Source organism: Planococcus citri, chromosome 5 (assembly GCF_950023065.1).
Source record: "Planococcus citri chromosome 5, ihPlaCitr1.1, whole genome shotgun sequence".
Lineage (NCBI taxonomy): Eukaryota > Metazoa > Arthropoda > Insecta > Hemiptera > Pseudococcidae > Planococcus > Planococcus citri.
In genome coordinates this window covers 355,690-370,020 of record NC_088681.1, presented here as the reverse complement: position 1 = coordinate 370,020, position 14,331 = coordinate 355,690, and the positions used below count along the sequence as shown (strand labels likewise).

General features: G+C 37.3%; 2 protein-coding genes and 1 long non-coding RNA gene across 3 annotated transcripts; 2 read left to right on the top strand and 1 right to left on the bottom strand.

The window, feature by feature from the left end:
* Positions 1-3,393: 3,393 nt before the first annotated feature.
* On the top strand, positions 3,394-6,134 carry Nmd3 (60S ribosomal export protein NMD3). Its single transcript, XM_065367186.1, has 10 exons — positions 3,394-3,656; positions 3,742-3,876; positions 4,069-4,219; positions 4,332-4,466; positions 4,548-4,807; positions 4,896-5,038; positions 5,220-5,371; positions 5,480-5,595; positions 5,661-5,831; positions 5,901-6,134. Exons 1-10 carry the CDS (start codon positions 3,613-3,615, stop codon positions 6,085-6,087), a joined length of 1,494 nt encoding a protein of 497 aa, XP_065223258.1. The 5' UTR covers positions 3,394-3,612; the 3' UTR covers positions 6,088-6,134.
* Positions 6,135-6,462: 328 nt separating this feature from the next.
* LOC135847590 (lysophospholipid acyltransferase 6-like) lies at positions 6,463-11,007 on the bottom strand. The gene is made up of 9 exons (XM_065367192.1): positions 10,604-11,007; positions 10,368-10,513; positions 10,211-10,288; positions 9,701-10,034; positions 9,008-9,140; positions 8,096-8,301; positions 7,800-8,000; positions 7,577-7,728; positions 6,463-7,497 (listed from the first exon to the last, which is right to left on the bottom strand). The coding sequence occupies exons 1-9, from the start codon at positions 10,676-10,678 to the stop codon at positions 7,386-7,388; spliced, it is 1,437 nt and encodes a 478-aa protein (XP_065223264.1). The 5' UTR covers positions 10,679-11,007; the 3' UTR covers positions 6,463-7,385.
* Positions 11,008-11,151: 144 nt separating this feature from the next.
* Positions 11,152-11,647, top strand: LOC135847602 (uncharacterized). Its single transcript, XR_010559201.1, has 2 exons — positions 11,152-11,235; positions 11,313-11,647. It is a non-coding gene; the product is annotated as an uncharacterized LOC135847602 (long non-coding RNA).
* The last annotated feature ends 2,684 nt before the right edge of the window (positions 11,648-14,331 follow it).

The window sequence follows — 14,331 nt, the reverse complement described above, 5'->3', positions numbered from 1 at the left end:
TTGTGTCCAATGTTTGAGATTCATATTCCTATTTGAAAAAAACAAAAGTTTGAAACACCACTGCACGCTGTCATCAGGCATCCCTTACAATTTCTAATAGACGCCTTAACTTCGAACGTATGTGTAGGTATACCTATATGAGTCTACTAGCATCCGATGTAGAAATTTACGGGAATACAAGATGACTATTTTTAAGCTTTGGCATTTAAAAAATTTTTTTGATCCTCAAAGAAACGAGTAAACGGCGTATTTTGACAAATTTGAGGTTGTCGAGCCCGAATCCAGTGTCCATTAGAGTCCTGTGTCACTGCTTCAGCGAGGAATTGCGACTTGCGAGTTCATGGTCGCTAAACTTAAAAATGAAGTTTGTTTAGTTGTTTTGTAATCGGCGAAATAGTCGCAATTTCTCACTGAAGCAGCATTCCTAGACAAACATGGACAGTGGACGCCAAATTCGGACTCGGCTTGCTCGAATTAGACAAAAGTGACCCTTTACTCGATTTTTTTGAAAATCCAAAAAATGCAAAGGGTTCATACATTTTTTTGGGGAAAAACTTCTTGTGGCCAAAAGCGATCTAAAAATCTGGTTCTGTGGAGTGTGGGTTCTTTGGGACAGCGAATTCATTTCCGGTATCAAATTGTCGCCAGGACGCTTCCTTCTTCTGAAAATTGCCCGTTTTTTAGACTCAAAAGAGATTGAAAAAAGTTGTCAAATTTTGCGTTTTCCGACTTATTTGAGTATGCTGGATCCAAAAATAAATGACTTATGTTTTGCGATCCATCGTATTCGGTAAAATATTTGCAATTTCTCGCTGAAGAAAACGCCAACGACAAAAATGGACACCACTGACACCAGATTCGGACTCAGCTCGCTCGAATTAGTTGAAAACAACCACTTACTCGATTTTTTTGATCCAAAAAAAAAAATTCAAAGGGGTACAAGTACAATGTACAATCATACTGCATACATTTTTTTGAAAACAATTTTTTTGCCGCCAATCGATCTGAAAATCTGGTCAGATTGTCGCCATGACGCTTCTTCCTTCTGAAAATAGCCTGTTTTTTGGACTCGAAATGATCTGGAAAAAAGTTGTCAAACTTTGCATTCCTAATGTCGTTTTCTGACTAATTTGAGCACACTGGATCCAAAAAGGCAAAAATGACGTTTGATTTGCGATTGGACTCGTATTCGGCAAAATAGTCGCAATTTCTCTCTGAAGAAAACGCCTAGGACAAAAATTGACACCGGATTCGGACTTGGCTCACTCGAATTAGTCGAAAACGAGTAAAACGACCCCTTACTCAGTTACTCTTAGGTACTCGATTTTTTTAAAAATCAAAAAAATGCAAAGAGGTACGTTCATATATTTTTTTGGGAAAAAAAACTTTTTGTCACCAATCGAGCTGAAAATTGATATAGTTAGATCTAGCTGAAATGCGTTATTGGAGGTGAAGAATTTTTTTCCTTAGGTATAGAGTATAGAGTAACACCTGCCCTGTACAATAATTTAGAATTTCAAACAAATTTTATTAATTCAAAGTTTTAAAAAAAGCGTTGTCTTGACTCTTGAGGAAGAAAGAAACTGTGAATTATTTGTTCCGAAGTCAACTAGTCAAGGTGATGATGAGATGAAAATAGTTTTATTTTTATTTTTCATAATTTAATTTAATTTACCTAATAGGTAGATAATTTTTTTTTTTTAATTTCATATCTTTTATTTTATTGCATGCATGAATTTCAAGTATGTAAACCACATATGAATTCATGAGGAGGTTAGGTTAGGTTTTAGGTTAGGTTAGCACTGTTAGCAGTGTTTCAGGGATCGCGGAGCGGAGCGGAGGTGGAGGCCCGGAAGCCCCCGGAGGGTACCCTTTTTTTGCCTTGCTCCGGGAGCAGGAGGCGGAGCAAGAGGTACTTGAAATTTTTCTACTGGTGCCGGAGGTGGAGGCGGAGGCACTTACAAAAAAACTGGAGCCGGAGGTATTTTTTTTCAAATAGCCGGAGGGGAAGGCTCGAAACCCCCCCTCCTCGACCTCCGGAGGCGGAGCTGGAGGGCAGGAGCCCCCCGGAGGATACCCTTTTTTGGGCCTTGCTCCGGGAGCCGGAGCCGGAGCAAGAGGTACTTGAAATTTTTCAAGTGGAGGACTGGAGGCGGAGCCGGAGTTGGAGGTGGAGGTACTCATAAAAAATCTCCGGAGCTGGAGCCGGAGGTATTTTTTTTAAAAATTTGGGAGCCGGAGCTGGAGGTGGAGGCACTGGCAGGGATCGCGGAGCGGAGCGGAGGTGGAGGCCCGGAGGCCCCCGGAGGGTACCCTTTTTTTGCCTTGCTCCGGGAGCAGGAGCCGGAGCAAGAGGTACTTGAAATTTTTCTGCTGGAGCCGGAGGTGGAGGCGGAGGCACTTACAAAAAAACCCCGGAGCCGGAGCTGGAGCCGGACTGCCGGAGGTACTTGAAAAGGTACCCTCCGAGCTCTGATTGAATTCAGTAATTTTTTTGTATTTATTTACTGATAAATTCTATAAATTTCAATATTTTTTAATCATAAAGTGTGACATTTATGACATAATTATTTTGATACTTATTCAAGTTTACAAAACTCATTTTTATTGTGAGGAGGGCCCATTTAGGCACTTATCAAGGTTTGAAAAATTGATTTTTATTGTAAGGAGGCCCCCCTCAAACAGCTACCTCCTGGAGGGCCTCCGGAGGGCCTCCCGGAGCGATTGAAAAAATATGGAGGGTGGAGCCGGAGCCGGAGGCACTTACAAAAAATCGTTGGAGCTGGAGCCGGAGCTGGAGGTAAATTTTTTACAAATTCAAGAGCCGGAGCTGGAGGCGGAGGCACTGACCCCCTCCCTCCGCGATCCCTGGGCACTGGACCGCCCCCTCCGCGATCACTGGTTACAGTCAGTAGTAGTACCTAGTACCTACTTAGTATCGATTGAGTATAGGTTTGTTCGTTTTTATTACTCGGTCTAACCGGGTCTACACTTTCCTTACTCTCCTTACTCCGCTCTCCACTCCACTTTTTACCCCTGATTTAACCAAAGACCTATAACAGGTCTCTGGATTTAACCTTACCCGGGTAAGAAACCTGGTTAAAAACGAACAAACCTTATGAGTATGGAAGTGACTAGTGAGTGTTAAAGAGTGTGTGAGTCAGTGAGTGTGAGACAAAAAATGCCACAATTATCTGATCTGATATGATAGGTATTAGCCATTAGGTATCAATCATGAATCAATCAATCAATCAATCAATCAGCTATCAGCTTTATTTAATAATTTCCTGGAAAAATCGAAAAAATGGAACCAGCAGTGCAGTTAGCGACTCTGGCGGTTTCATAAGTGAAGTATTCACTCATTGCGCCGGCGAACACTATCCAGATCGTATCGTTTAATTGAAGTATGCAGATCACCACGTGCACTCTCAGACTCTCGGTGCACTCTGATAAGTGATAACTAATTTGTTTGAAGTTGAATGGAATGGAAGTAATAAATAATTATTGAATGTGGTAAGTGGTATGTTGTATCGATTGTCGAGTGATTTTGAGGTATACATATATTGTTCGCTAATGAAAGCAGCTCTTGTTCTGTGAAATCAAATCATCAACATGGAGTATGTAACTTTCAACCAAACTCAAGGGAAACCCCGAATGTAAGTAAAAAGCGATCTAATTGAATGGCAAAATGGTTGGATTTAAAAATATCATTGTTACCTTAGCATGATTTTCATGTTACAGATTGTGTTGTAAGTGTGGTGTTCCTATTGAACCAAACGCTGCAAATATGTGCATCGGGTGTATTCGAACTCAGGTTGACATAACTGAAGAAATTCCCAAACAAGTGACGTTACAATTTTGCAGAAATTGTGAAAGGTAACGATTCGTTGTTTCTGTCAAGTTGATATTAATCGCGCTGAGATGAAGGAATATCTCCAATCATCAAAACTCGCGCAACTGTACCACAAAATCCATTTTAAGGAGACAGATTATTATTTTCCTGATGAAGTTATTTTTTATGCTTAGCCTTGTAAATTGATGTACACGAAATAAAAATTTTGTTTTCAGATACTTCGAACCGCCCAGTGAGTGGATATCTTGTGCATTAGAATCGCGTGAACTACTGACCATATGCCTAAATCGCCTCAAAGGTCTGAATAAGGTGAAACTTATCGATGCTGGATTCATTTGGACTGAACCACATTCCAAAAGGATCAAGGTTAGTTCAGTTTGTTGCATTACTGTGTATCTCTCGCATGGTTATTTTTTTTTATTTTATTACTAATATACAAATTTTGGAGTATCACTCGAGTACGCATTTTCGTGTTTAGGTTAAACTGACTGTGCAAGCTGAAGTTATGGGAGGCGCAATTTTACAACAAGTTTTTGTTGTAGAATATACTATAGCTAACCAGATGTGTAATGATTGTCATAGGTCAGAAGCTCAAGATTATTGGAAAGCTTTGGTTGGTACATAGCTGCATTTTCATGCGTCGACAATTCGACATCGAATTTTTGTCTTAATATAAACGGCATTTTTAATGCAGGTACAAGTTCGTCAAAAAGCTGAAAATAAAAAAACATTTTTCTATTTGGAACAACTGATTTTGAAACACAAGGCCCACGATAACACTATCGGGATAAAGCCAACCCACGGAGGATTAGATTTTTTCTATTCTACCGAAGCCAATGCTCGCAAAATGGTCGACTTTTTAACCGCTTTATTGCCGTGCCGATATCAACATTCGAAACGATTAATATCGCACGACATTCATAGTAATACTTACCATAATAAATTCACGTACAGGTAAGCCTCGGTACATTTCAGCGTGTAATTTTCGAGTAAATATCTCGTATTCGTTCTAATTTTGAAATTCTCAAAATATTTTTTTCAGCGTTGAAATCGTACCCGTCTCCAAGGATAGTGTTGTATGTTTGTCGAAAAAAACTGCCAATCAATTGGGCGGTATTAACTCGTTATGTGTTGTAAATCGAGTGACTAGTGCTATTCACCTGATAGATCCGTCTTCCGCGCAAAGTAAATACTTACTCCGTATTATCATTTTGTTCCTGTATTCAACATTATCTGAGTGATCGTGGTCGATTCGACACTCGGTGAAACTGTCGATGAATGTTGGGAAAATTTTCCCCATATTATCAGTATAGGTTGAAATCAGCGCGTTCTATATTAAAATCTTACTTTTTGCATGCTTCAACAGTTGCCGAAGTTACGAGCACCAATTTTTGGCGAGATCCATTCAATGCAGTCTGTAATCCCAAACAACTAACTGAATTTATCGTGATGAATGTTGAACCTATAATGGATAAAGATCGAAGATATTTCCCTGGTCAAGGAACCGTGTCCAATAAAGTAATTCACGCCATATTATCTGTAGTTTTACGTGTTATGTGTAATTATTGATGTTAGAAATCGATACACATCTAAGTATACATCTATTTTCCATTTGTAAATTTACAGCATGTCTTAGCTGATATATGGGTTGTGAAGGCTTCCGATTTGGGAATCACTGAAACGACTATACATACTCGATCGCATTTAGGTCATTTGTTGAAACCTGGAGATTCAGCCTTGGGGTAAAAGTATCTTCCGTTAATTAATGATGTTTTATTTCAAAACGTAAATCAACCGAATTGTGCAGATATGCGATAGGAGACAGCAACATTAATGATGACAATTTCGAAAAACTGTCACCCGAATTTGTACCGGACGTAATTCTAGTAAAAAAACACTACCCCGAAAGAAGACGACACCGCATTTGGAGACTTAAACATTTGCAAGGCGATCCATTCAATTTGGGTGAAACGCAAAGGTATTCATTTTCACCCTATGGATTTTCATTTGTAGTTCTTGATCGGTGACTAATTCTGGTCATTTACAGAGACTACGACGAATTTATGGATGATTTAGAAGAAGATCGAGAGTACAGACAAACCGTTAATATTTACAAAAAATCGAAAGTCTTACCTGTTGACGTCGATGATATGGAAGATCCCAACGAACCCTGTATTACCTTGGAAGAGATGCTGGACGATTTAAATATCGACGAAGACAACATGTCATCTTGAAATTGTTGTTAAAATGTTATCGTCTGCCGATTATAAATCGCCACGAATTGCTTTGTTTTTTGTTCAAAAATTCAGCTTGTATACTTTCCGAAAGCGATCTATGTTGAATTAATGAGAAATAACGTGAAACTTATTATAAAATTTTAGCTAAACAACGACGGAATTTTGAAACCGTTGTATCAAAGTACCTAAACTCCTCGAGGTCGAGGAACTAAAAAAGATCACTATGGCGAATTTCGATTCTGAGAATTGTTTTGGCTCTTACTTTTTGGTTTCTGATCACTCACGATGCGATTATGGTTTAACACAACTGAAATAATTCATTACTCAAGTAGCTTTGCCTCAATCATACGCGTATGAAAAACAAGAGAACAATTTCATTTTTACCCATGTAGTTTTGCGAAACAAACAAAATATCGATCGATACAAATTCTAGTGACAGAAAACTTACACTGATCATAGGTGCAACACTTTCGTAAACTAATATCTTCGACCTTAGTGCATGCTGTATGGTCCCAGGCCAATAGGCCTGCGCCATTTCAATGCGAACAACCCGCAATTAATAATATTTTAAACGTATTTACACATTAAACGGCTTCTAAACATAATGACCAGCAATGACATAGTTATACCTACATAATAAGACAATCTACCCTTAAAGTCATCATTTCATCAAGTAAATAAGGATGACGCGAGTGTTGAAAAAGCGTACGTAAATGGTTGAAATATCTAACATTTGAAGCATATTATATATAGTACGTATACATTATCTATATACTATATTACACAATGAGTCCCTAATCATTACCCATTACACTATTCACAATTATCAGAATCAGAGAGAAACGAAGTGAAAATATGATTAATTAGGTACCTACGTAAATAAAATGAATTAGTTTTAGTGGAGATCAAATTGCTTTTGCATTCGGATACCGATATCTATTCTCACAATCAGTCTTGAAGTGTCCAAATTTATTCAGCCATCAATTCTGTTGGTAGTTGGTTGGTAGATACTGCTGCTTATTAACTAAACACACAACTTGAGGGCCAACAAGGAACAACAAAAAGGTAACCATAATTTCAGACGATTTAAAAAAAAAAAAAAAAAAGTGAAAAAATCAACGTTATTGTCGACATTACCGCACATCTACATTGACCGACCGATTACATTTTTCTGTACCCGTAGATATGAATTACGTATCGAAAAATTAATTTCGAAGATACAAATGCGGTATTTTACGTTAATTTGATTTCTAATCACAAAAATAGTAGGTAGTTTATCACAGGCACGTTATAACTTAGTCTTGTTTCGATGGCATTGTCGAAGGTCTAGGCAGAAATTTTTTGCTAATTATTGGCAGCGCGAAGATGGCGAAAAAAGATCCAACATGGAAAATGAATAGCATATTCCTGAAAACAAAACAGCGTTAAAATTGAAAAAACAAAAGACAAATATTCGACACTAATGAAAAAAAGTAAACACGATTACTTGTAAATAATCAGCGCCGGCCAAAAATCATACATTACAAACGGGAATGTAAAATACGCGATAGCAACCCTCGTAGTTATGAAAGTACATCCGTCGTAGAACAATTTCAACGTAGAGTTATTCATGAAATGAGGGCGAACGTATTTACGTACCTAACAACATCGCATACGAGGTTAAGTTTTGTATTCGATTAAATCGTAATTGGTAAAAGTTTTAAAATTACATTTCGAGCCGCCGTTACGAAAAGCGCAGCAGTTATGAAGCAAACGTAGTATCCGGGATAGAAACCATGCCACGCAGCCGACAATAAAAATGTGAACAACGTTTTGTTGTACTTTTCCAGTCTTTCGTAAACTATGAATCGTAACCATACGTTAGTCCCAGTGTTCCAGCAAGTGATCGCATTTCTTAAATTATCCGAGAACTGCAACACGTAATGTCGATAAATAATACGAGTAGTTGGTGTTTATCCGCATCGTTGTTCACCACGTTGTTAAAAAAGTTACACAACGATCGTACTTCGAAGCCAAAAATGTCGACATTTTGGGTAATATCCCATTTCGGATTGCCTTTTGCGTCATATCCGTTGAATCCGAGCCCAGATGCATTACAAACAGCGTCGGCCAGTATCCACGCATGATAGTACATGAATCTGGTCAATGTCGTGCATATCACCAGGAATCCCATTTGTCGGAAACTGCTCCATTCGTACATGAATTCCCTACCTAAAAATACGAGTAACAACGTACATGAATAACTACTATTTAAAAAAATTTATAGCGAATAGGCGGAAAATGACGAGCACCATTAACGAGACACAATCTCTTATTTTGGAATCGAGTACCCAGGCCACGTCACATTACAATTTGTATAATACGAGTATGCAAAAAGAAAAAAAGGCCCGCGTTTACAAGTATCGTTATCGTTTTTGTGAAGAATCTTGCGACTCGTGCATTTAGTATCTCTCGCTTCCGACTCGTTCTAGAATACTGGCATCATTCAAATTATTCCTCACAATGAACAGTAAACGCATGCAGAGAATAAAAATCCATTCATCCATTTGTGAGGGAAGTAAGCCAGTCTTCTTTAAATCGATGCAACGCGAACGAATTAACATCGTCAAAAGCCTTAAGCGACGCGAAATCAGCCAATCGATAGCGCACGCTAAAGGATAATAATTATTAATTACACACGAGAAAGAAAAAAAAAAACATAAAAACGTCGACAATTCATACACGAATCCATCTAAATACTTAATCGGGTACCTAACCGAAGAATAAATAATGTACAGAATGTTATGTGCATGTACGGTAGTAGGTGACTCGATATCTGTATGCATTTAGAATTATGACGAAGGAAATGACATTTTCTTCGATTTAAGAAAATGAAGACACAAGCTAAGATATCGCCATTATCATATTATTTAGATACCTTTGGCAATTTCAATCGAAAAGTGCGAAGATACCGATAGGTAGAACATTATGCAAGCTATGCTGATGAGGAATTTCTGCAGCACCACTTTGAAGGGAGATGGTTCCGATTCGACTTTGTCATTTGATGAATCCTGTAAAAATACAAATCTGTGAATTTTGATCACGAGATCACTCTCTCGTTCAATATAATCGAAAGTTTACTAAAACGCATATCTGCTCGTAACAGCGTGAATATATCAAAAAATCGATCATACATCTAAATTTCGACAAACATTTTGAGACTTTGACCACACGCCTAATAGTCGAAGATTTCAAACTAAAAAAATGTTCAATGAATAATGAGCATATTCAGAAGCGTTTTGCCCTTCCACTTCTCTTCATAGAGAACAAATCAGATGATACTTGATAGTTGGAGTAGAAAGAGTTTAGGATTAGCCAAGTGAAATTGCCGAACTGTGGCAAAATATTCGCTTTCCTTTCACTCGGAATTTCAAAATTTGTATTTAAAAAATGTTTTTTCGAGGTGAAAACCGGCTGTCAAGTGTCTACATTATCCACACAGGCATTATCACGGACGTCAATAGTACGTGATACTGATAAATGTTCGCGCATTGCGCTGAAAAAATTGAAAACAGATAGCGACCTACGTAAAACAAAAAAAAAAAAAAAAACCAAAAGGGAACATACTTACGGATTTTACATTTTTGAAATTGGTGCCATCGATAAACTGTATATAGTCTTTAAAAAGTACATTGGGACCGGCCAGAATACTTTGAAATTGAAACAAGTATCCGTAATATTGCAAAATTGACGGTTTATTCTTAGTAATGTACTTCTGACGATATGGCGATAATTTTTCGTACTCGCAATCCAATCCATCATGTAGACTATACGCCAGACCTGATACTCTTTGCACTAAAACCATCAAAGGACCCGTAATATCGAGATTGTACGCGCCATAATTGAATATCAATCGTTTAAAATGAATAGAAGCCAAATATCCCATGGACACGACGAAAACGAAGCTGAAATTAATAATACAATACGTACAATCTAAATTAAGAGTTTGAAAATAAAACAAGGTAACCTAATTTATGGGTTGCTGCGATCATATATAAAATATGAAGAGAACACTTTTACGTATCGTGTTAAATATCATAACTAGCGAGTAAACATTTCAAATTTAAACACGCTTGCTTACTGCGGCATGACTTTTGAACTTTGAAACGTAATTATCAAATAACAGGCCGTCGCAACGATCAATAGGTGTCCCACTTCACTGTGAACAACATTTCGTAAAATTAGTTATGTTGAGGGTAATTTTGTATGCCACTCGACTTGCTCAATTTTCTACTCACTTTCCGAAACAAAAATAACTCAACAGTAGTCCAATAATACTCGAGAAAGCATGCCGTACTGTACCAGACGTAGAACTCGGATGAAGGAATTTTCTCATTAAAAATGCCAAACCCAAGGCAACTAGCTGACAGACGACGAAATTCAGCTGTAAGAAAAGAAATTAACGCAGTGACAACGGTTAATAAATAAGAACAGCGGGTGTTAGAAACCATAGAAAATATGAGAGAACACATACCCGATCAATTTCTACTCCAGTTTTCACAGAGAGTGGCTTCAGTATCGTAGAACCAGAATAATAGTCTTCGAACATTATGATCACGGAGCTAGGCGCTATTTAACAAATTGTGAAATTGAATTTCAAATGATGTTTTGAAGTTGGTAAGGTTAGGTTACATGGATTTTATCAGCGAAGTGCGAGCTGAAGTACGAGCAGTCCGACGTACAAGCCCACAATCAGAAGAACAAGGAAAACGATGATTCAGTAATGAAACTAGAAAAGGTTAGTTCCTATTCGCGTAATTCAAACTAATGTGTACTGTTCAAAATATACGGTCTAACCGTTATCAACGAATTGAACTCAACTGTCATAATTCATAAAAATAAAATACTCGACTCGACTGTTGACATTTTTGTCAAACGGAGATACGGGAGCGACGGTCGTGAGTCATGAGCATAGTTCGTGAGTGGTGGGGTGGGCTCAGGGCTGATCCGTGATCCGCCATCCGGGTGGCGGGTACGTAGTACGTACGAGGTTATGGGCGGCTATTACCGAAATATTTTTGCCTCCGCAATCGACGTAATCCAACGCAATGAACGTAAAAGATTGCGTCGTTTGCGTAAATAAAAAGCAACCGTGTTGAGCGTAATGTGCGTTATTTTAATATTTGAGTAACAATAATGTTAATAAAAGCCCAATTAACAATTAAAATTTTTTATTTTTCCAGATAAGGCCAATAATTTGCAACGCTCATTACGTCGATTGCGGCGATTGCGGAGGCAAAAATATTTCGGTAATAGCCGCCATGGTTACGCATACGCTTGCGTTAGTTGCGTTTCACGCTGCCGGCTAGCCGGCTGCCCGCACTGATGAATGATGAGTATGATGACGCATCAACGCACGGCGCACGGCATGACTCCTGACGTCACTCACGCTCGACCATAGACCCCGACCCATACCCAAACAATCAGCCATCCTTATCACCAATTTTGGACTCCTAAAATAATTTACGTTGTTGATCGTTAATACAATTGCAAGCAATAAATGATGAGTTCTGAGTAATTTTATTAAATTTAATCACTAAATCATAAGAAAAGAAAGAAAAAACGAAGAAAAATCCTATAATGAGTAAATGAAACTTGAAAAGTGCCAGTTTTATGTGCGATCTGTGGTGTTGAATTCGCTCAAAATTCTAGTCAGAAATCGTCACAATGCGTAAATTTCATGATTTCCCAGCAATTGTTTTAAAAGATTCGACTACATGGTCATGTTGTATGTGCCAATGTGAAGACTCACTGCTGAATCTTCGAAATCACTAAGTAATAACGCAACACAAAATATACAACTGATGGAAGAGAAAACCTTGTATTTTGAAGGGAAAAATTGAAAATTCTATGTGTTTATTCATGGCGTTGTAATTTCAATCACTTGCTGTTGAGCAAACTCAGTGTTTTTGTAAAGGAGTGTACACATGATCCAATATATTTGACAAACTCGATTTGTCAAATCAAATTGAATTTAATCAAACATATTCGGTTGTGTGGACGCTCTGATGATGTCTTTCTCAAATTTTTAACGTTTTGTTGATCGGAGACACCATAGACACAACTCTGAAAATAATTCTGAAAATATAAATAATTTCTATTTTCAGAATTGGTGTCATCGATCAACAAAACGTTGAAAATTTGGAAAAAAAACTTAAATTATCAGAGCGTTTACATGATCTAATATATTTGACTTTCCATGCAACCAAATATGTGTAAGGCTCTATATAAAGTGGGTGAGCGCATCGGCCATTTTGTTCCCTGAGTGATAACGGACTAGTAAGTATGCATACAATTTCTCACGTAAAAAATGCAATTTTCTCGGTAGTTCGCGAGTCCGGGTGAACTTACGTGTAGTCTTAAATTAAAGACAATAAAATTTCCTATCGATCGATGTTAAATTTTGATCATTTCATGAAAAAATAACGACTTTATGAATACTTCAATTTTACTGATTTCTGCGTACTACGTACGTCGTCTTTAAACTAAAAATACTCAAAATTTTCAGTGGACGCATAGGTATTTTAATACAGCAAAATGTTCGTTATTTTATCCTCTTTAAAATGAGCTATTACCGAAAGCTCTACATGCAACCGTTCAAAAGTTTTCGAAGTTGAAAGTTGGGAAAACAAGCTGCGGATGGTAAGTACTGAACTTTGAACTAATATTACTCGAAATTTTCAGTGGACACGTAGGTATTTTAATACATCAAAATGTTCGTAATTGTATCCTTTTTAAAATGGTTGTTTACCGAAAGCTCTACCTTCAACCGTTCAAAAGTTTTTGAAGTTCAAAGTTGCGGAAAGTGGTCAAATTGTGTTATCACTGTTATCAGTCACTTAGTTTTGATCAGTATTTTACTTTCCGCAACTTTGATCTTCAAGATATTTTGAACGATGAGAGGTAGAACTTTCGTTATAAGCTCATTTTACAGACGATAAAATTACGAACATTTTGCTGTATTAAAATATCCATGTGTCCGTTGAAAATTTTGAGTAAAATTTGTTCAAAGTCAAATACTTACTGCCCGCAGCTGATTTTCGCAAATTTCAACTTCGAAAACTTTTGAACGGTTGCATGTAGAGCTTTCGGTAATAGCTCATTTTAAAGAGGATAAAATAACGAACATTTTACTGTAATAAAATACCTATGTGTCCACTGAAAATTTCGAGTATTTTTACTTTAAAGATGACGTACGTAGTATGCAAAAATCAGTAAAATAGAAATATTCATAAAATCGTTATTTTTACGCGAAATGATCAACATTTAACATCAATCGATAGGGAATTTTATTGTCTTTAATTTAAGACTGCATAACAGTTCACCCAAACTCGCGAACAATTTAAAAAATTGCATTTTTTCAGGGTTGCCACGATCTGGATCAACAATGATCCGGATCATTGATCCGGATCATCTTTTTGTGATCCGTGATCCGTGATCCGGATCATTTTTTCAGGCAAGATCCGTGATCCGTGATCCGGATCATTTTTTATACCATGATCCGTGATTCGTGATCCGTTGAATTTGCCACTTACGGATCACCTATCACGGATCATTTTTTGGATGATTTTTGGAGAAAACGTGTGCTTCTTTAGCAATTTTTCTGAAAAGAAATGTGATTTTTTGTCATTTTTTCTCAAAATAGCCAAACTTTTGGTCAATTTTGGAAAAAAGTGGTATATTTTGGGATTTTTTACTGCTAAATGACGAATTTTGGCCGTTTTTCTAGAAAACAAACATTTTAAAACGATCCGCAGAAATTTGATCCGTGATCCGTGATCCGGATCAATTTTTTGAGCATGATTCGTGATCCGTGATCCGGATCATTTTTTACTTGATTATCCGTGATCCGTGATCCGGATCGTTTTTTACAGCAACGATCCGTGATCCGTGATCCGGATCAATTTTTGAAAAACCGTGGCAATCCTGCATTTTTTACATAAGAAATTGTATGCATAATTACTGGTTCGTTATCACTTCAGGGAACAAAATGGTGGATGCGCTCACCTGGTTTATATAGAGCCCTAATATGTGTTGATTATATGTTGATAAATTTTATCAACGATGTCAATTTGACAAACCTGGTTTGTCAAATATATTGGATCGTGTGTACGCTCCTTAAAGATGGAATCGGCTGAGTATCTACTCAAAAAAAGTACCCAATAAATTTATGCATTTGTTTTTGTTGTTTCATTACTTATT